Source organism: Peromyscus leucopus, chromosome 7, assembly GCF_004664715.2.
Source record: "Peromyscus leucopus breed LL Stock chromosome 7, UCI_PerLeu_2.1, whole genome shotgun sequence".
Lineage (NCBI taxonomy): Eukaryota > Metazoa > Chordata > Mammalia > Rodentia > Cricetidae > Peromyscus > Peromyscus leucopus.
This window is the reverse complement of record NC_051069.1, coordinates 94,401,645-94,423,458: the sequence shown is the minus strand read 5'-3', so window position 1 is coordinate 94,423,458 and position 21,814 is coordinate 94,401,645. Positions and strand designations below refer to the sequence as shown.

General features: G+C 44.8%; 2 protein-coding genes across 3 annotated transcripts in view; one reads left to right on the top strand and one right to left on the bottom strand.

Annotated features, from left to right (window-relative positions):
* The window catches only part of Col6a6 (collagen type VI alpha 6 chain), a 139,558-nt gene extending 133,815 nt beyond the window's left edge, over window positions 1–5,743 (top strand). The window contains 1 exon segment of the mRNA XM_028869990.2: window positions 3,886–5,743. Within this exon segment, the coding sequence (XP_028725823.1) occupies window positions 3,886–4,078 (193 nt within the window). The 3' untranslated portion in view covers window positions 4,079–5,743.
* A 1,466-nt stretch (window positions 5,744–7,209) lies between these two features.
* Window positions 7,210–21,814, bottom strand: part of Pik3r4 (phosphoinositide-3-kinase regulatory subunit 4) — a 55,276-nt gene continuing 40,671 nt past the window's right edge. For both annotated transcript variants that reach the window (XM_028869884.1, XM_028869883.2), the window contains exons 14-20: window positions 21,011–21,175; window positions 17,652–17,863; window positions 13,225–13,356; window positions 9,747–9,847; window positions 8,697–8,785; window positions 8,357–8,465; window positions 7,210–7,747 (exon numbers count right to left, since the gene is read on the bottom strand). In XM_028869884.1, the coding sequence (XP_028725717.1) occupies window positions 7,577–7,747; window positions 8,357–8,465; window positions 8,697–8,785; window positions 9,747–9,847; window positions 13,225–13,356; window positions 17,652–17,863; window positions 21,011–21,175 (979 nt within the window). In that variant the 3' untranslated portion in view covers window positions 7,210–7,576. The remainder of the gene's footprint in view (window positions 7,748–8,356; window positions 8,466–8,696; window positions 8,786–9,746; window positions 9,848–13,224; window positions 13,357–17,651; window positions 17,864–21,010; window positions 21,176–21,814) is intronic.

Genomic DNA, 21,814 nt, shown 5'->3' with positions numbered 1-21,814 from the left:
GATTTTTAATTATATGTATGTATCTCCATGGTGGGTATGTGCACATGAATGTGGGTGCCCTCAGAGGTCAAAGGCGTTGGATCCCTAGAGCCAGAGTAAGACAAGTGAGCTGCCCTACATGGGTGCTGAGAAATGAACTCTGCCATCTCTCCACTATTTTTTCCTTAATGAAACTAAGAAATGTGACATAAAATAAAGGAGGGGTAAAAGGGAAGGAGAATGAAATAGAGTTGAGATAACCAAGCCTTGAGAGAACAGCACTTTAGACTCTAAAGAAATCTCTTGCAGGGCATCACTCTCCTTTAGGGAGGTGGCCACTGGATGGTGGGTTGCCCAGGTCCCAGAAGATGGCTGCATACCTGTGTGCATGTAGACAGCACTATTTGGACTCAAGGTTATTAATAACAAAAAAAGGACATTAAGTTGGAAAAGAAATGGAATGGGGTGCTAGAGGAAACTAGAGGGTAGTGGTAGATAAATGATAAAATGCATTGTATAAATATATGAAAATTTTAAGTTTTAAGACAATTTCATCACTTCACACCAACTCCTTCAAATCCTCCCTCCCAAATTCATGACTTATTGCTACACAAATATACACGTGTATGTGCACATGCACACACATGTATACAACCTCTGGGTCCATTTAGCATTGCCCATATGTACATGTGTCCAGGGTTGATCACTTGGGATTGGACATCCTGTATGGGAGCTTGTCCCTGGAGGAAGTGGCTTCTCCCTCTCAGAAGCTGCGGACCACCTGCAGCTCTTCCCCTAAGCATGGCGGCTTGTGTGCCTGTCCATGCTGGCATCTTCCCCTAAGCGTGGCAGCATGTGTATTTTGCCCGTCCATACTGGCATTCAACTGGTGTTGCCATCATGCTGGACTTGTTCATGCAAACATGCCACTGAGAGAGCACGGGTGCATTTTCCCTGTCATGTCTAGAGGACACTCTGCAGCAGCAGGCACCTTGGTCCTCTGGCTCTTAAAACCTCTCCACCCTCTTTCCCAAGGTTCCCTGCAAGGTATAGGGATTGCACTGCAGATGTACCTGTTGGGGTTGGGGACCCCACGGACTTACTATTCTCTGCATTTGAAGAGCTGTGGATCTGTACAGTCATCTGTTACAGAACGAATCTTCTTTGGTGAGGGTTGGGAGTTACACATATTGGTATATTTAGGTTAGGAATTGTATTAGTTTAGGGAAATGGCAGTAGATTGTTCTCTTCGGGAATTTATGACCTCTTCAGCCATGGGGAGTTGGCCAGGTTTCCAGTAATACATGTGAATTCTCTCCCATTGAGCAGGCCTTAAGTTCAACTAGATAGCTGTTGGTTATCTAACAAAAGGGGTCATTATTGTACCATTGGGGATACCTTGTTGGTCCAGTCATTGTAGTTCACAGGCTTTACACTGGGTAGGACTACGATTGCTCCTATCCCTTGGCTGCTTGCATAGCACCTTTTATACTGAGAGCTGCTCTTCAGGCAGGCTGCTTCCAAATCAGGTCCAGCCAAATTCCTCCAAGTCCTGTGTCCAGAGTGTATGGTATCTTCAGGAATAGGCCCTTACCTTCAAGTTTCCAAAGGCAACCATGGGCAATGGCAGTAGCTCATACTGTTACAAAAACTTGTATTCTTCTGACCAACAACCTGAAGGGGACATTTCCCAAGCCTGACACTGAGGTTTTTGCTAGAGGGAGCATGGCTCTTGGGGATAGTACCATCACCTCATGTAGTGACCCGTAAAAACATACACATATATTTTTAAGTACACTTATGAAAGGTTTCTATATGGCCATTTCAAAGCTCTTTAGTTTTGTTCTCTTTCCTCCTTTCTCCCTGTATTATCACCCCCCAGTTAAAGTCCACCCCCCATTTTCCCATCACCTCCTCATAACACTTAACTATTCTCCTCTCCAGAGCCATTAAAAAAGAATTCCCCTCCCATGATCAATAATCATGTTCTATGCATACAGACAACCGTGATTGGGAAAATCAAATCTGTAATATTCAGTGTGGAAATGAAGAGAATACAACAGGAGCAAACCCGGGCAGGCGTGAAGAGAGTGAACTAATGCCGGTGCCAAGCCACGGCGGCTGCTCCTATGCCTGGACGCCAGATCACCTTGGTGTGTCCCTGACAGCACACCTGTGAAGGACTGAGGGACACCATGAGCTGAGTTCAGAAGCCCAGGAGAGCCAGTCTGTGGGGGACATGGTCTTCGCTGTTTTCTCACCTCATCTTTGTAGGAGAGAGAAAAAGAGCACATGCCTGGTGTGGCGTGGGGTAGGAGTGTGCATACGCTTGAGAAACAGAAAATTTACGTTTTTTTCCTGTATTTTCACATTGTGCTCATCCTCTACACACTGATGTTTGTAAGAGAGGTTGGGTATCTCTTATAAGTAAGTTTTAATAATTGATGGTTTACTCTTGGTCGTCGGGTGGAGTAGGGCTGGGCTGCTGTAGCATAGTTTTTTGTAAGATGGTTCGGGTAGGTCGGTAATAGTTCATGTAAAGTGCGGTTTCTGCTGGGTATCACAGGTGTGCGGTAATAGTCTGTAAGAGGCTGGGTATCTCTTACAGGTAGTGCGGTAATAGTTTGTAAGAGGTTGGGCATCTCTTACAGGTAGTGCGGTAATAGTTTGTAGGAGGTTGGGCATCTCTTACAGGTAGTGCGGTAATAGTTTGTAAGAGGTTGGGCATCTCTTACAGGTAGTGCGGTAATAGTTTGTAAGAGGTTGGGCATCTCTTACAGGTAGTGCGGTAATAGTTTGTAAGAGGTTGGGTAACTCTTACAGGCAGTGCGGTAATAGTAAAGTAGTAGATGAAAAGGGATTCCACAGTTCTGATCTTGACCTCTGGTTCTCTTGAATTCTTCTCCTGACCACAATTCCAAGGATTCTGAATTCTCAATGTCTTAAGTAAAACTCTAACTCAGTGCAAGTAACACTGACCTTAGTCATAGGAACGGGGGTCTACAGCTGGGGCTGTCACCATCACCTCTGCACATGGCATTGCTGTCTGCACCCAAGTGAGAACCACGGCAGTGTGACCCAGAGGACTGCAGTTGTTGCTCCAGCTGCTCGCTGTTGGGGTCCTCCTAACCCCAAGACTTTCTATGCAGCCAACAAATGGAGCTCTGTCTCCTCCCACAGGGCAGACAGTAGGCATTGGGTGTACAGTTGGATGGGGGACGGAGAGTGGCATCTACTTGGCCTGTCACTGGACAAACTCTTGCGGAGGACAATGGGAAGTGACACTGTCCCCTGCAACTTATCCTGGGTAGCAGAAGTGTGGCATGCAGGTCACGGAGTTGTCTATAAGCCACTGAAGACTCTGACCTAGCCAAGAGTTATGAGGAAGATAAAACGTGCCTACTGAGGGGCAAACTGGGAGGGTTATAGTGAGGCCCATCTGAACCCAAATCTCAATAATTAGCAAGACCCACAGCGTAAAGATCCAGATGGAACGTGCTCCATGAAGAAATTATGATGCTGGAATTACACCTCTGCATACTTTGAGATGTTAAATTTGTCAGTTTCTGCTAGTCCAGTGATTCTCAACCTGTGGGTCGTGACCCCTTTGAGGTTGCATCTCAGATATCCTACATATCAGATATTCATGTTTCATAACAGCAGCAAAATTACAGTTATGAAGTAGCAATGGAATTGGCTGGTGGGGGGGTCACCATAACATGAGGAACTGTATTAAAGGGTCGCAGCGTTAGGTAGGTTGAGAATCACCATGATAGGCCAATGTAAATCTCCACTAATTTTTAGAACTTACCCTGGAGGGGGTGCAGTGAGGAGGAAAGGGAAATGTGGAGCCAGGAGGGCTGGAAGGGCTTGCCTCACACGCTGTTCTCTTCTTTTGCTGTGCAGCTTTGTCCCGGGACCACAGAAAGCTATCCTCAAAGACCACGCACCAGAGGCAGCAAAGCTCTTTCAAGATAAAAAGCGCCTTTCAAGCACATGGAGAGGGGGCAGAGATGCTATTTCAAGGCTTTCCAGAAACCCATTCCATACCTTTAAACATGGGAAAGTGATAAAAGCTGCATCCACACATGGCAAATGAAGCGATCCAATAATTTAGGGATTAGCCATGGTCTGACTCTGAACTTAGAACCAAATCCACTCCTGAACTCCAAGCTGCTTAGCCGGGTTGCATGCCAGCATCTGGATGGCTGCTCTGAAGGGCAGAACAAGCCTGTGGCTGTAGACGATCAGGTACCTCAACCCCCTACACTCAACGGTGTTAAGGTCTATCTTGTAGGTTTACTTGATGACTCCGGAAAGACAACTCCAGCACTATGAGAATGATAGTTAGGAACTATTACCATTAGGAGATGGAAGAATGACAGATGTGTTTTGAAAAGTTGAATGGAGACCTAATTTTGAAGTTGATTTCTTTACAGTGTATGCACGTGGCTACAGGCCAATGTAAACTCTTTTCATTTCAAGCCTCTGTTATTTTCCAAGCCACCATTTTAATGTTCATCTGTTTAATCAAACATCTTTAACATTGTGGAGTTCTCAAACAGTTACCCTAGAAATTGATGTTGTTTGCATGTCATGGTTTTAGAACTCTGACCTTCCCGACTTCCACTTCAGCAAGGCACTGTCTTGGTAGACTGGCTGGCCTGGGGCAGCCTTGTGCCTGAAGGTTGCCTCTGGCCTTCTAAAGTTGTTTGTGTGGTCTGGTAAGAAGCAGAGTGACTCTCTCCAGCTCTCACTCTTCCTAAACTCACTGAGAAAGTCACCAATTCTCCAGGAACCTGAGTCACACTTCTGGGCCTAATGTTCTACAGGGAACTTCTGCCAAGCTGTCTCAGTGGATCTCTGCTTTTTTCCCCTTCTATGGTCATTTATTACTTTGTACAAATCCAATTTGATCCTTAGACAAGAAGAGTGACAACATACAATGTCGGAACTTGAGCTCCGGGTTCCTTTACCCCTCTGAGCAGCACCAAGCAGGACTGGCAGAGCTCAGAATGAAGCTTAAATGGCACTGAGCTTGTGGGGAGAGTGGGGGTGTATGAAAATCCTTGAAATTTGGGTTTATCAAATGCCAGAGACTAGAGTAAGTCAGCAGGAAGTCTTAGGGTCCAGCCTTTCAAGCATTCCATGCTTTGTCTCCTCATCCCCATCCACGTCTTTTTTCTTAGGACGAGGGTGTTTTCAACAACTAAACATCAGAGCGGCACTGTGTTGAGGCCTACTACTCAGACCTTACCTCGGGTCACAGTCACCTCTCCAGTTAGCAGTGATGCTCGCTGCCAGGCGAATGTCCGTCTTCAGAAAGGAGGATGTGATTAGATGTGTGGGAAGGAGCTACTAGACCAGAGGCCCGTAGAGTGGTCAGATTTTCTTTTCTATACTTCTGTTCAGGAAATCTGGAAGGACGAGCATGTGCAGTATTTTTCCTTTGAAACCCTTTGTGCCACCGTTCCTGGGGCAACTGCATGGAGACAGCTCCCAGAACCAGGAGTAACTGTCAGTTTGTACTCAGGTGCACATCAGCTTCATGTATCCTAAGGTGCTTAGAGGCTCAGGAAAACTATGTCTCATCACAGGAAATTGCTGAGCAATATTTAAAGAGGTATCTTAAAAGCAAGGACTTTTCTGATTAACTTTGGTTGAACACAGACACTTTACTTATTGTTGGAGATACTTTGAAAATGTATTTTCGCCGGGCGTTGGTGGCGCACGCCTTTAATCCCAGCACTCGGGAGGCAGAGGCAGGTGGATCTCTGTGAGTTCGAGGCCAGCCTGGGCTACCAAGTGAGCTCCAGGAAAGGCACAAAGCTACACAGAGAAACCCTGTCTCGAAAAACCAAAAAAAAAAAAAAAGAAAGAAAATGTATTTTCTTCTGTGTTGGTAAATATAGTACATTTTAAAAACTTGCTTGATGATTAAAATTATTTTAGCATCTTGGGTCATATTTTTAATCCTTCACAGACTAAGGGTCTGAAGAAAGCAGCCCATAATTTATTTTTTGAAAAGTCAGTCCCTGGCATTAGGGTGGGTCAGCAGTTAAGATCTGCTCCTTCAGAGAGCTGGAGTTTAGTTCCCAACACTCCAACTGGGTGGCTCACAGCTGCCTGTAGCTCCAGGGGATCAAATGCCCTCTTCTGGACTCCCAGGGCACCACACATACACGTGTACAGACAAACACAAATGAAAAAATTTAAAACCCCAAATTTATGACTTCTGTTTCCAAAAAGTAGAAATTGGAAAAAACTAAGCTGACTCTAAATTTAGTAAGGCTGTGTTTAAGTCAAGAAACACATGACTGGTACATCTTGGCTTAAAAAAAATTGTAACCGACTGCAATGGATCTGCCTCCCATTATCTCTAAACTAAGCTGTCCGACTGTAATAGTACCAGTTCAGGAAAATAAACTTCTTTCAGAGAGGGTCATTTGTGGGATGGGTAAGTAAATGGAGAATGAGGCCAGGTCTGTCAAGCATTCCTTTATCCAACAGCTTCATGCCTGAGGCCCATTCTCCATTGGACACTTACACACCAAACAACTCCCGAGCCTCTATGACTGTCTGAATGGTGGCAGCACACAAGATGTACAACTGGGCAATGGGCATACCAAAGCTTCCAAAGTCTACAACTCCAGGCAGAGCCAACACTGCCAGCTTTGGCCCAAATGACTGGTATTTTCTCATACTTCCGCAGTCTAAGCCCTCCAGAAACTGGGTTGAATCCTGGACTGACATAGAAACTGTCAGGAACCAACTGGGTTACATAACAAGAGGGTTATGAAAACTGTGCAGTGTGTTTTCAAATTAGAATATTCTAAACACCATACACCCTTTCTAATCGAAGAGAGTAAAATGTAAAGAGAATTGGGTCTGCATAGAAATCTGTCAGCTTCCAAAGTTTTACCTTACTGGAAAAGCAACTATGAACCTTACAAAGTTTAACCCAGAACATTCTCTTTTTCAGCATTTAGTAAGTAATTCTCATTGGAAAATGCAAGCCGAAGGGGATTTTTGGTAGAACCTGTAACAATGATGGCCAGGCAGGGTCTCACTGCTCTCAAGCTGATACACAGGAACTCAGCTGTAGTAGACAGCAGCCTGAGTTGTCTGCAAGGTAGCAAGAGTCCTGTCCTGCTTCCTAGCAACAGCCCAGGCCACAGGTCATCCCTGCTTCTGTTTACTACTGTAGTACGGCCCCAAACAAACCCCGACTCTCAGGAAGCTTGAATAGCTTTACTCGCAATTTGAACAGCATTTATAATAACAAAAGTGTTTACATAATAGCTTACAATTATTTTCCATACAAAATAAACTGACATCATAGTCATCTTCACTTTTTACACTTCTCACCTGTTCCATATACAGTGAGGACTTCCAGATTGTACTCTGGCCAACTCTTCAGAGATGCACATGAATAAACTCACCATGTCATCCTTAACCACTGTGGCTGGGATTTGTTTAGCCATGAAACAGTAATACACTTCAAAACCATGTTTGTTCTCTAGAAATCCTTTTTTTCTTTTCTTGAATTATGGTACATTTAGAATTTTTACATTTTATACACGTCAGAAGGATTGATTTATTTCCACACCTTCACAATCCCGTCTCTAGAAGCAGTCACGATGAAGCCCTGAGTTGTCTGGAAGGTGGCAATATCTGTGATGATGTCATGATGTCCTACAGGAAGAGACTCTGGGCCCCTTCGAGGGGTATCATCACTTGGTCCTACCTTCTGCTTATTTTGAATTTCCTGTTTAGTGGGTAGAAGTCAAAACAAAGGCCTGAGGTTAAACCTGTGCCATGTTGTACCTTTTGACAATATTCCTGTGGCTGGGAAGTTAACACCTGTTTAAAGTCACCATGCAACAGAGTCCAAAGTGACCTTCTAGGTTCCCAGTCATCATCAGAGTGCATGAGTAGCCACTATAAACGGGTCAGCATATTAACAAGGAAAGAATAGAGCTATATACTTGATAGTCTAGCATTTTTAAAAACTCCTATGGAACACCTACTCTGACCAGCACATGTGATATTCTCTAGGTCAATAACACATGCTTTGGAGGTCAACAGCCAGGCTGGGGTCTCAATTTCCTGTTTATTAGCTATGTGATCTGGGACAAAAGACTCCCCTGTTACTAACCTCTTCACCTGTAAAAGGAAAGTAGTATTTCCTAGGCTTTTTTATACTGTGATGAAAGTTCATTTCTGAAGCTGACAGAGTGAGTAATGTGCAGGGTGCACACACCTATACCCCATCACTCCGGGGAAGAAGCAAGGACAGTGAACTGAGCTATGGGCCAGATCCTGCCTCCCTCCCACTCTTCCCACCCACACAAAGAAACAAAACAGAGTCCCGTACCTGGACGACTTCAGTGCCTTCGATTATCTTCCTGTAGTAGGACACAGATGGAGAACTAGTACTTCCTGCTACAATGTAGGACCTTTCTGGGGAAACCAAGTCCCAGAACCTAGGGAGAAGGAATAAATGATAGATCTACAGTTAATATTACTGGCTTACACCAAAAGGATTGGTTAATGTATCAGGAAAAGATTTTTCTAGAATCAATAGCATAACATTAACTGTCTGGCAAGGTACTGATGGGTTTAACAGTACACGGCCAATACCTAGAACAACCTCTTTTATAAACTGAAGCATCCTTTCATGTTTTAAACCCGAAGCATTCTCTGAGACACTGCACCTTATTTTCATGTCTGAGCCAGCTGTTAACAGGATAGGATTTCCGTCTGCAGGACTACAGTAGATGCCATGGACACTGTGAGGCGAAGGCTTGAAAGAAACAGACAAGCAGTCAAATAAAAGACATCAGCATAGTCCAGAATGACTATCATTTTTAGTAGAAGTGAATTAACTGTCAACAGCTGTACAGGCACCTCAAGACATCTGACCTGTGAATGGTCTCACCCTTTTCTATTGAGGGAACTTGAGGATCTACCTAACTGCCTGGAAGGGCTGCAGGTGTAGCTCAAGGTGGAGTGCTTTCACAGCACACACACGTGGCCCTAAGTTCAATCCCCAATGTCCCCTCATCCAAAAAAAGACCCTCGGGCTGAGTATGGTGGTGTACACCAGTAGTTCCAGTGCTCTGGAAGAAAAGGCTAGAGCGTCACCAGCTCAAGGCCAGCCTGGGCTACACACTCAGACCGTCAGACCATAACTTCAGGACTACTTTGCATAAGACCTAATTAAGTAGGGGTCAAACCTTTCCTACGTTTAGCTTACTTGTCAAGATACTCCTGGCAACATGACCAATAGACAAATCTATCCCAAGCACCACTCATACAAGGTACAGATGCTCAATACTATCTCTAATCTAGAAAACTGGTTGTTCACCTTTATGACCTGACCGGGAGCTACAGCTCACTGCCACACCCAGCATCACAAGAGGGCCAGAGCACAGGTCACTCACTAGTCTGGGAATAGATCAAAATTCAGAGTTCATTTTCTAGTGAATGCATATTGCTTTTACACCATCATGTAGAGACAAAAGCCCTGCAGGGGACCCTGCAGACATAAGAAGACTGCATTCATTAGTGGGCTCTGCTTGATTTCTATCTACAGAAGCTCCAATGTGGGATCACAAACATCCAATGGAGCAGACCCAGCAATGGTCACATATGTCTAATTTGTGTTTTTAATAACACGAACTAAGAAACTCATGAGAGAGCATGCTGGCTAAAATGCCTACACATGCTCAGGATTGAGGTGACAGTAAACCCTGGTGACGAACCTGTAATTCGGAAAGTGGTGGCGCACTGCTGGCCCAGAGAGTCAGTCTCCTGTCTCCAGTCTCCATGTCCCACATGGAGACTTCATTGTTGCCCTGAACAGCTGAGAGACAAAGACAAGAACTGTTAGCTCTTCTTTCACATCTTGGGAGCAAACGCAAGGCAGCCTGTTTCTATTTCCATCCTGCAAGAAATACTAAAATCCTTAAAATAACAGCACAACTCATCACTAGACCGGGTGAGTGGAAAAAATTGTTTGTGATAGCCTAACAACAAATACATATACTGCACCCCACCCAGGGCTGGAATAGACTATGGAATGGAAAGGCATATCACACAGATTCCCCTCAAGAATCTACAGCATAAATAAAGGAAAAAGAAAAGACACATGGAAACAGCATATCTCATGGGCTGAGGCAAAACACCCACACAGACCCAAAAAGGCCGGACAGATGGAGCAGCAGGTGCCTGTTGAAGGCAGAATGAACTGAGGAGGCAAAAGTTCACGGTGTTTTGATCTAACTGAAGGATATTTGTGACACAGAGTAGAGGCGGCTAACAGAGTAGAAACCATGGGCCTGACAGAGAATCTGTCCCTTAGGTATTATGCTTGGGGAGTGACCAGGATTCATTATCAACATCTACAGAGCTGGCACTATTCACGGTGAGCATTGTCCTGGGCACTGGGGGAAAGATGGCAAACAGCAGGGAATCCCCATTACAGGGAGTTTCCACTCTAGCGGGAATACTAAACAGAAAGACGCAAAAGGAGCAGAGGGACGGAACCAATCAGCGAGGCAAACTCAAACCCAGGGGGTGACGGGAGAAAGCACAGGAGTGAATGTCTGTCTGTCTGTCTGTCTGTCTCTCTCTCTCTCAAGTTTGGCCTGTATGAATCACACCAGGCTCTTGTATCACCCGGCTTCGACCTGTAGCAGTCTAAAAATAAAATGGCCCCCAAACAGTTTAAAGTCCTACTCCTGAGAACCTGTAAATGTTACCTCGAATGACAAAGTGATTGCAAAGATGGAACTAAGGACCTTGAGAGGGGTGAGTTATTCAGGATCATCCAGTGGGCCCTAAATACAACCCCAAGCATGCTTGTAAGAGGGAAGCAGACTCATGATCAACAGAATGGGCCTCGGTGCTGTTTCCACTCGGAAGAGGGGACATTAGCCAAACAGTGTAGGAAGAGAAGCAGGAAAAGCAAGCAGTGGAGTCTCACCCAAGCTCCAGTGTGGTCCTGACACACGCTGACTCTGCCCACAGAACACAGCTCAGACTTCTAACTGCAGAACCAGTGTTAAGTCTGTGTTAAGTCACCAAATGTGAACAGCACTGATAGACAGGAGGGGGAGGGGAAAGATCGCCCACCCTCACTGTATCTAGAATTACGGTTTGGGATGAGAAGACGGCTCAGAGGGTAAAAGCACTTGCTGTTACACCACCTGATGACCCAATCGATCCCCGAACTCAAGTAAAGAGCCACATGCAGTGGTGCACATCTGTAATCCCAGTATTCGTACAGCCAGATAGTAGATGAAGACAGGAGAATCGCTTAGAACTCTTAAGGCAGCTAGCCTAGAGTAAGTAACTCAGCAACAGAAACAGGAATGACCCTGCCTCAAAACCATGGAAGGGAGAAGTGACTGGAAAATTGTCCTCTGACTTCCACATGTGCTCAGGTGTATGGGAGCCTGCTCATGCACGCACGCGTGCGCGCACACGCACACGCGCGCACACACACACACACACACACACACACACACACACACACACACACACACACCAAAAACAAAACAAAACACCATTATTCCTCTCCAGGTAGCTTTTCTAGTCAACATCTTTGTAAACTCCAGTAACCGGACCCTCACAACAACTCCTGCCACACTCTACCACTAAGCACACGTCTTCTGTGAGGCCTCTCTACCCACACCTGTATACAAGAACCTTTAGAAAGAAGCTTGCCTTGCTGGGATACTGGCCAGATGGAAAAGCCCACATAAAGCCATTTGAACCATGGTAGAGTTTGGCTGTTTCTAGGTGTATTAGCCTGTTCATCCATTGCTATGACCTGAGCAAAGGGTTTATTCTGGCTCATCGTCTCAGTTCACCATGGCAAGAAGGGGGAGAGAGGCAGAACCGAGTAGCTCGTATCACAGTGGCCAGGGAATAGCTGTGCTGGCTGGCTCTCTCCTCTCCCCACTTTTATCCCACTGGGTTCCAGAGTGTGGACTGTACATGAGAAAGAGGAGGACAGATGAAAACCCTAAAATGATCAGGAACTACTAACGATCAACTTAGGTGTGCTGCCAAACTGGTTTCATCTCCAGTTCTTATGAGGTGTTTTCAACTATACTTTACAGATAAAGAAAATTAATTTCAAAGATCTGTCCAAGTGAGGCTGGAGAATGGCTCTGTAACTAAGAGCACTGGTTGCTTTTCCAGGGACCCAGGTTTGATTCCTAGACTCACAAGGCAGCTTACAACTGTCCCTAACTCTAGTCCCTGTAGCATGAATCTTAAAGAGTCTTATTAATAAAAACAAACCCAGAGCCAGGTATTGGGGTGACTACTGGAAGATCAGAGAAGCAGAACAAGCCACAGCTACCTCACCTCACCAGCTTCTCAGCCGATCCTTTTTCCTCAGACTGGAAGCCTCTGAGTCCTCAGATGGAATGGATCTCAGCTGAACTGTGCTGATCAAAAGCCTAAAAGCTTAACCAGCTCTAGTTCCTGGTCCTCACGCCTTAAATACCTTTCTGCTTCTTGCCATCACTTCCTGGGATTAAAGGCGTGTGTCACTATGCCTGGCTGTTTCCAGTGTGGCTTTGAACTCACAGAGATCTGATGGATCTCTGCCTCCCAAGTGATAGGATTAAAAGTGTGTGTGTGTGCCACCATTTTCTGGCCTCTATGTCTATCTAGTGGCTGTTCTGTTCTCTGACCCCAGATAAGTTTATTAGGGTACACAATATATCACCACAAGTCCCTGGTGATAGGACACCTTCTTCTGGCCTCCAAGGGCACTGCACACACAGGGCACACAGACAGGCATGCAGGCAACACACCCACACACATGAAAGATAGCTCTGGAACCCACACCAGAGCACTGAGTGATCAGTGATGGAAAGGCAGGGCGCCTGTGAGAAACACAGACGCAGATCAGAAAGAATGGCTGCTGAAGAGGAGCCCACAGCTCGTCCCCCTGACATTTCCAGGAAGAGGCCGGCAGTTTTAACCAACGTAGGGGACATGGGTTTGGAAGAAATGAAAGATGAGAGGTGGTGGAAGAGAGGAATGGAGAATGGTGGGTACCAGTTGACGGCACTGGTTCTGAACTTAAAACCTAACGGTGGGCCGCTTCCATATGAACAGAGTCAAGCACTTGGCTCATATGGGAAAGAAAAACTCAAAGAGCAAGGGTCTCGGCAACAACACACAATGTAATTCCCAACCCCGATGTCAGCCTCATCTTACCTGCGATCACCCAGGACTGGGACAAGGGGTGCATGGAGAGGCGCCGGATGCGAGCTCTGGAGGGATGACAGTGACTGGAAATCGGCAACTGGAACCTCATGTCCCAACACGCCATGGTACCGCTGCTCGTGCCTCAAGTTTAAAAGGCACAAACCATTAAAATCCAAGCAAAGACACGATGCTGCATTTACAACAATGGCCAACAGTGCTGCCTTTGGATGAATACATTTTTAGATTTTTGATTAAGACAGGGTTTCACTATGTCTCCTTAGCTGGCCTGGAACTTGTTATGTAGACCAGGCTGGCCTCAAAATCACAGAAATACACCTGCTTCTACCTCCCTAGTACTAGGAGTAAAGACATGCACAACCATACCCAGCCTGGATAAGGCGTTTTAGAACTGCCCTAGTCACTGAGAAAAAGGCTTTGTTGCCAGGCCTGGTGTCACAGACCTATTATAATCTCAGCTATTCTGGAGGCTGAGGCCTGCCTGAGCTACAGAGCAAGTTCAAGACCAGCCCGGGCAACTTGGTGAAACTATGCTTCAAGATAAAAACTGAAAACAGGATTGTGGCCATAGCTCAACAGTATAGCACTTGCCTAGTGTCCATAAGACCCAGGAATCAAGACAGGGAAGAAAAAAGGCTTTGCTTCCATGAGGCTTTCTCCCCAGCTTCAAACAGCAGCCATGGTTGCCAAGTAACAGCCATAAAGTGCTACCATACTGCAATTATAGTACTGTCTAATGAACGCAAATTCAAAAAGAGTAATTCACTAAATACTGGTGCTGCTATTAACTGCCAAAGGCACCCGCAAAACCAGAAGCTGTGGAGAAGACGAAACTGAATTGGGTGAGCCAGAACATTCAGACTGCCTGAAGAACAGCTCCATCCTCCCTGATCACTCCTAGTGATCACTGCAAAGTCCAAAGTGGCAGCAGTTCTGTGTCATTAGATTTCAATCAGCTGCATGTGTCCTTTGCCCCAAAACATTCTGCAGACAGGACAGGTGTAGGTGTCCAACCACCGCAGAAAAACGGGCAAGTGCCCACACAAGCTCCCCATGGCATCCTCAACTCTACTAAGAAGAATGGCCCCTGTGACCAAAGAACAGCGTCTGTCCCAGCACTGAGCAGCTGAGCAGAGTACATTCCTGGGTTGGTCTCCAACTCCACAAGACAGATGGACAGAAGGACAGTGAGTCCCTCCATATCTCTTTACCACACTCCATGACGATGATGACAATAGCCACAGGTGGCATCAGTGCCCTCCCCAAAGCTGCTCAGGTGCCGAAGACACCACTGTCCTTTGGAAACTGCTGGCTATGCACTACCTCACCTTCCGCAGCGCTCGGGTGTCATGACAACAGAGTGTAAACTAAGGGATCCAGAAACCTAAACACAAGTGCAGAGAACCTTGCCTTTTCTGGGTATGAGAGAAAGGAGAAAATGTGGTACCTTCAAGGAGCATATTCAAGGCACCATGCAGGGAGGGACCTGGGCATCTACATCTATTAGCAGAGTGTTTGCCTAGCATACAAAGTCCTGCTTCCATGCCCAGTACGACATGAGCCAGACACTGTGTTACCCAGCACTTGGGAGAGAGGCAGGAAGATCGAAAGTTCAAGGTCATTGTTAGGTATTGTAGGGATCAGCCTGGATACATTAGGACCCTGTCTTAAATACAAAAGAAAACACACAACACATGGGGAAAATGTGACTTTTGAAAACAGAAAAGGGGGAAGAAGGTGGCGAGAAGCAATTCTAAGGCCAAGCAGTATAAGGGACTTTATTGACACACAGAACTGTCACTGTAATTAATGACAATGCATTGTGTATTCTAATTTCTGAAGGATTTAAATATTTTTACCACAAACTATGTGAGGTGACAGATTTCCTAATTACCTGATTTAATCATTCATCAATATAAACATGTGTCAAAATACCACATTGTATCCCCTAGATACAGTATTATTGCAATTAAAACTAGAATTTGTTTTTAATCAGCAATCCCACTCATGGGTATACACCTTAGAAAAACAAAATTAAAGTTCCTACAAAAACCTACTTCTAAATGTTTACAGCAAATTTAACTCAGAAAAGCCCCAAACTAGACACAATTCAATCATCCAACTGGAGCATGGGTGGTCAATACACAAATTATCTATAAATAAAATGAAAAACAATTTAAAACTCCTCATACATGAAAACAATGGAAAGCCTTACAAACTTTGTTTAGTGAAAAAAAAAAAAATAGCATGCACACTGTAGGATTCCGTTTCTGTGCCCTTCTGGAAAGGGCATGAAGCCGTGGGGACAGACACTGGCTGAGAGGTTCTAAACAATGACGACGATGACAATGGGAGGGGAAGGGGCCTCACTCAGTGCTGCTGGGGTACAAACTGGTACAGCCACTCTGCAAGTCAGTGTGGGGCTCCTCAAAAGGCTAGAGACACATCTACCATGTGATTCAGCTATGCTGATCTTGGGCAAATGCCCAAAGGACTCCATGACATCCTATAGAGACACCTGCTAATCCATGGTCATTACCGCTCTATTCACAACAGTTAGGAAACAGCTCTGATGTCCATGAACTGTTGGAGGGACACTGACTGTGGTACCTATACACAATGAAATTGTACTCAGCTGTAAAGAAAACTGAAATTAGGAAATCTGAAGGTGAAGGGATGGAACTAGAAACATCATACTTAAGTAACAGAGATCCAAAAAGACAAACAGCGCATGTTCTCACTCTTACAGAGCCTAGCATCAGATCTTAGAACTGCGCTACACTTGGAGCACCTTTAAATCCAGGAAACTAGAAAGGGGGCCATGAGGTGGGGAGGGACATCTTGAGAGGGGGAAGACAGCAGAAGACAGGTGATGTGACAGGGAAAGAGGAATGGGTGGGTAAAGCAAAGGAAAGGTGGGGTGGGGACAACACACTGAGAACCTTCAGCAAGCCATGTGGAACCTGAACGTTACAGGCTCCCGAAACACACACTCATACGAGTGCTTAGTTGGAGCTGCCCTACACAGGGACAGTGCTCCCCACAGAAGCCACAGCCAGCAAGACCGTAAGCAGTCATGGAGGACCACGGTAACACAGTGTCATGAACTCACATAGCTGTGGAAGCCTACACAGAGAAGCCAGTCAACAGTCCATCGTGGAAGGGGGGGGGGCTTATAATGCCTACCTCTACCTGAGAAGACAGGGACAGCTGATGGCGCTTAAACCGTGTTGCCTCAGGGTACCCAAGCTCCAGTGGATGCCCTCTACCCAGGCATGTGGGCAGGACAATGAGACTTGGCAGTTCTTTTTTTTTTTTTAAAGGAGCATGAATTTGGGAAGGGGGTGCACAGGAAGAAGTGAGAAGTGAGTATGTCCAAAATACAATGTCTACATGTATGAAATTGTCAAAGAGTAAACACTATATGTTGTTTTAATAATTTTAAAAACTGGTTAAAGGCTATTTTCAGAAGAATCATTTGTATTCTGTTTGTGGTAAGGGTCACACTAGAGTATGTAATTTTCAAAACTTAGAAACACTTCAAAAACAAACAAAAGATAGATGAAAGATAGTACGCATCTTCAGTCTTTAGGGCAAAGGGAGTGGAAGATGGGAAAACAGAAATCCATTGTTCTGCTTTTCCACTAGCCCTGTGATAGATGCTTCTGCTCACTAAATCTTCAAAGCAGCCTTGGAAGGAATTAGTCCTATTAGAAGATGAAGATGCTGCGACTCAGAGTTAAGTAGCTTGCCTGAGGTCACAGGAATTTAAAAGTGTTGGCTCAAACTCAAATGCTGTTTTCCTTAAGTTGGAGCTTCTCCAACAGCCCAGAGAACTCCAACAATTCTTAATTGCTGTGAGTCTAAGACAAATGTTCGCTGAGAACAAGAAACCATTCTCTGTTTTATTATGCTAATTTCATCCTTTCACACAATGCTTTGCTTGTGGGTTTTTTTTTTTTTTAAATATACTTTCATGTAACCCAAGTTGGCCTTGAACTCACTATGTAGCTGAGGTGCCACTGGCCAACCACTGTAACTACAAGGGTGCACTACCCAACCACTATAACTACAAGGGTGCACTACCCAACCACCGTGACTGCAAGGGTACACTACCCAACCACCATGACTGCAAGGGTGCACTACCATACCCTGCTCAACTATACCCTTTATTCTACTTTATGTGTGATGCTAGAGAGTATAGCCAGGGCCTTAGGCATATTAGGCAAGTACTCACACTGAGCTACTTCCAGCCTCATATAAGCCTAATAAAAGATAAACTGTAAGATATTCTATGACACAGTAGTTATGAAAACAAAGGGGATAGAAAAATCACCAGTAAAGACAACAGAAAAGCTGGTTTTCCCAGGATGCTACCTGCAGGTGTTGGTGGCATCCTAACACAACGGTCGGCTTACCTATGCAGAGCCAGCACTGGTGGATGTCCACAGCAAAGGAAGTGATGAGACCTGACTTTAAGTCATGCTTTAATGTCCATGCATTGCTTGAAGACCTGAGGTCCCAGCCAACCAGAGACCCATTCACCGTGGCATAGGCAAGAACAGACTGTGCCCCAGAGTTGAAGTGATGCATGTCCACCACGCATCCATCTTCCTTCTGATCCAGAATCCTACAGAAACACAGAAGTAAATACACAAGTTTTTCCAGACACTGAAAATGGAGCACTGGTTTCCACTTGAGATAAACTACCAGCCTATCCATGGCCAAAAAGGAAAAACTGGCCAGTTGGAGTGGCACACCCTTTAATCCCAGCGCTTGAGAGGCAGAAGAAGTATGATTTCTGTGAGTCTGGGGTTGACCTGATCTACATAATCAAGTTCCAGGACAGCCAGAGCTGAGACCCTGTCTAAAAAGATAAAAAATAAAAATAAAAATAAAAATTATGTGACCTCAATGAGACAATTACAGTTGACTATTTTTAAAGATAATTTCAGACTCAGAGAGTGTAAAAAGTTCCTGAACATTTTTACTGTTTCTCCTCACATTGCCAACTTCTATAACTAGAGTATCTACCAAAACTAAGAAACCAACCTTTTTTAACACTAATAAAATCAGCTCTTTGTGTGAAATACAAGGATTATTACAAATAGAGAGATGGCTATGCATCTTCCCCGGCATTACCACACAGAACCGTCCGGCACCCTCTACAGTGTCCTGTGCAGTCCGTTTGCATCTAACTCCATCCATCCTCTCAACTCATTGCAAAGATCAATTTTGTTCCTTCCCAGAATATCATATAATTGGAAACATGGGACAGATAGCCTTTTGAATCTGACATTTTTCATTAAAAAACTTATTTCACATTCGTCAGTGCTGATGCCGTGAGCTAATAGTTCTTCATATTGCAGAATTCTATTCTATTGCATGGCTATGCCAGATTGGTTTTCGGGGTTTGTTTGTTTTCAAGGTGAGGTGCTTCTAAATCTAAAAAGAATGTCACAGGGCTGAGGCAGTCGAGCACTTGCCTAGCATACATGAGAACTTGTAGTTGGTCCCAGCATCACAGACACAGAAGAGGAGGGGGAAAGAATGGGAAGGGAAAAGGACAGGATTATAAAAAGTCAGTTGGTAAGTTATTTTAGTCTTGAGTCACATAGCTGACCTCTTCTCAGATAAACATTTATAGATATTCGACTTCTGACTATACTTCCAAACAGAAGGGTGATTTTAAAATATCAAAACATTAAGTCAGCTATTAAATGGTTTGTTCCATAGTATTCTTTTTTAATTGTTGTGTGAGTGTGTGTGCACACACACGTGCACAGTACCCTCAGAAGCCAGATGAGTGCATCAGATCTCCTGGAATTGGAGGTACAGGCAGTTATGAGTGGCTTGACATGCTGGGATGTCAACTGAACATGGATCCTCTGTAATTAACTGTGAGCCATCCCTCCAGGCCAGATTCTAAAGCTTAAGAAGCATAATCACAGTTAACAGGGCTGAACGCTACCAATGGATGAGTAACTTAGGGCCAGGTTACTTTGGAGCACACTAGAGTCAGGCACAGTAAAATCTAAACAATCCAGCAGGGTCTCCCAACCTAGGCAGCAAACATTTGCTTAAAGAGTAGTGTATACAGTGCAAAGCTATCAGGTGAGAGAAACATGCGGAGTGTGTGTCCCCTTTTATTGTCTATCTGTGTGTCCTAGGGCACAATCATCACATAGTACACTCTGCCAATAATTTAAATGAACTCAGTAAGTATAAAGAGTCATTCTCTGCAGAAACAACTTTAAGGAAAACTGGCAGCTACTTGATGTTAGAAGCCATCAATATGTGCTGGGCTAAAGCCACTCAAATATATTTAGTGATTATCCTGAAAATAAACACTTTATAAATGTAAAAGCAAAGCAAGACACACCAACAAAGATATCCTAAGTGCCCCAACAGACATTCCTTTTTACCTTAAGCTACACAAGGATCTCAAGGCAGCATTTTACGAAATTAAAGTCTTATTCTACTTTTTCTGGGGGGTGCACGACCTCTTCCCAGCATGCCCTTCTCAACTGCCCTGCTTACCAGACTCACTTGCCTGTAGTTGCACCTTTCAGTGTCTGTGTGCATGCTTGCATGCACTTGTTTGCACATATGTGTGTGAGCACATGAGAACATAGTATGCATTTATGGGTCAGAAGACAATGTTGACTGCTAGTTCTCAGGCACCCGCCACATTTTGTTTGAGACAGGATCTCTCATGGGCCTGGAACTTTGGTACATAGGCAGTTTAGCTGGCCTGCAAGCTTCCAGGGATCCTCCTGTCCCCTCCATCTCACAGTACTAGGGTTACAGGCATGCACCACTTTGTATTTGGGTTCTAAAGATCTGAACGTAGGTCCCCTCGTGCCTGCAAAGGACTTTATTAATGGAGCCATTTCTCCAGCCTTTGTCCATTGCAACTTGACGCGTGCCTTCCAGGTGGGACATTTCCACACTGCGCTCACACTGTCTGGGAACTTGTCTTTACCTCCCAGCAGACTACAGATTCTCAGAGAACACAATGGAGGACTGGTACGACGGCTTAGTGGGTAAAAGCACTCTCCACCCAAGCCTGACCACCTGAGTCTGATTTCCAGAACCCATAGCAGAAGGAGAACTGACTCCTCAAAGCTGTCCTCTGACCACTACAAATTCCCTGTGGAACCCCATGCACTCACAGATACCATAATCTTTTTTAACAAAAGAGGGAAAAGGAACACAATGTATCTATTTATATCTGGAATCCTTAGTGCATAACAATGGTCAGGAAAAAAAATGCCTGTCTTTAATTTATTTTACATAAAGTTTAATCTTTAACTATTAATTTACAAAGATGAGATTCGTAAACAAAATCAATCAACATTTTATTTTAGAACAATAAGCAAATTTTTGTCTGAAAGATATTATCAAATTTAGACATTTTAGTGCCAAGCAAAAGAACATGAGTTTTCTTAAATGATGAACACTCACTGTGCTCTGATAGTTAGACAATCTGGCTAATACCTGTGTCATTTAGGAAGATTCCAGACTAACATAATCGAGTCCAGGCTGCCCCTGTGTGTGCACTTCTAACAAAGTGCAGAAATAAGAAGCCAAGGCTCTGCCCTCTAAAGCTAAGCACATGAGTGTTCTGGGTCAGAAGCAGTTTCCTGCCCTTCGGGCTTACAAGGATTGTACAATAGAGGAGTACCTATTGGTCCACACCACTCTGCAGTGAGGGGAGGTGGGAGTTACCACACAGTAAACTTACATGCAAAGTTAAAAAGACATCGGACAGTACCTGCTTTGTAGAGGGTGGATTTTAGGAGACTTGGGTAACTTAGAAGCCTCAATTCCAAGAAGCTGGACAGCACCATTATCAGACGCTATGGCCAAGTAGTGGGAACCTTGGCAAAATGTTAGTGTCTTGACTCGCCCTCCAATTCGGCTGTATGTAAGAATAGACCTGAATGAAAGAAATATAAGACCATTTCTGAAACAGCCACAGCCATTATTGCTAACATTAATTGACATGGTTATTAACAAAGTTGTTACTCTGAGGTCCATTTTATCCTTATGTTCCCTAAGAGTCAATGCACAGACCTCCTTTTTTCAAATGTCCATCTTCAAGCACTCCTGTCCTACTACAGAGACTGCCCCTGCCCCACAAGTTCCAAACCAATTCTCCAACTTGTGCAACACTTTAAATCCCATATCCTTCAGCTCTTCTATAGCTCTGAACATGCAGACTGTCACAGTTGGGAAAGCTCTAACTTCAGAAGCAAAATTATGTTCCCAGCTACCTGCACAACCTCTGTCATGATCTGTACCTCGGTTTCCTCATCCACAGAGTGCCTCACCTCACAGGACCAGAGGAGGGGGCCACTGACCATCCACACATGCAGACTTTCACAGAATGCCTTACCTCGCAGGACCAGAGAAGGGGTCCACTAACCATTCACACATGCAGACTTTCACAGAATGCCTTACCTCGCAGGACCAGAGAAGGGGTCCACTAACCATCCACACATGCAGACTTTCACAGAATGCCTTACCTCGCAGGACCAGAGAAGGGGTCCACTAACCATCCACACATGCAGACTTT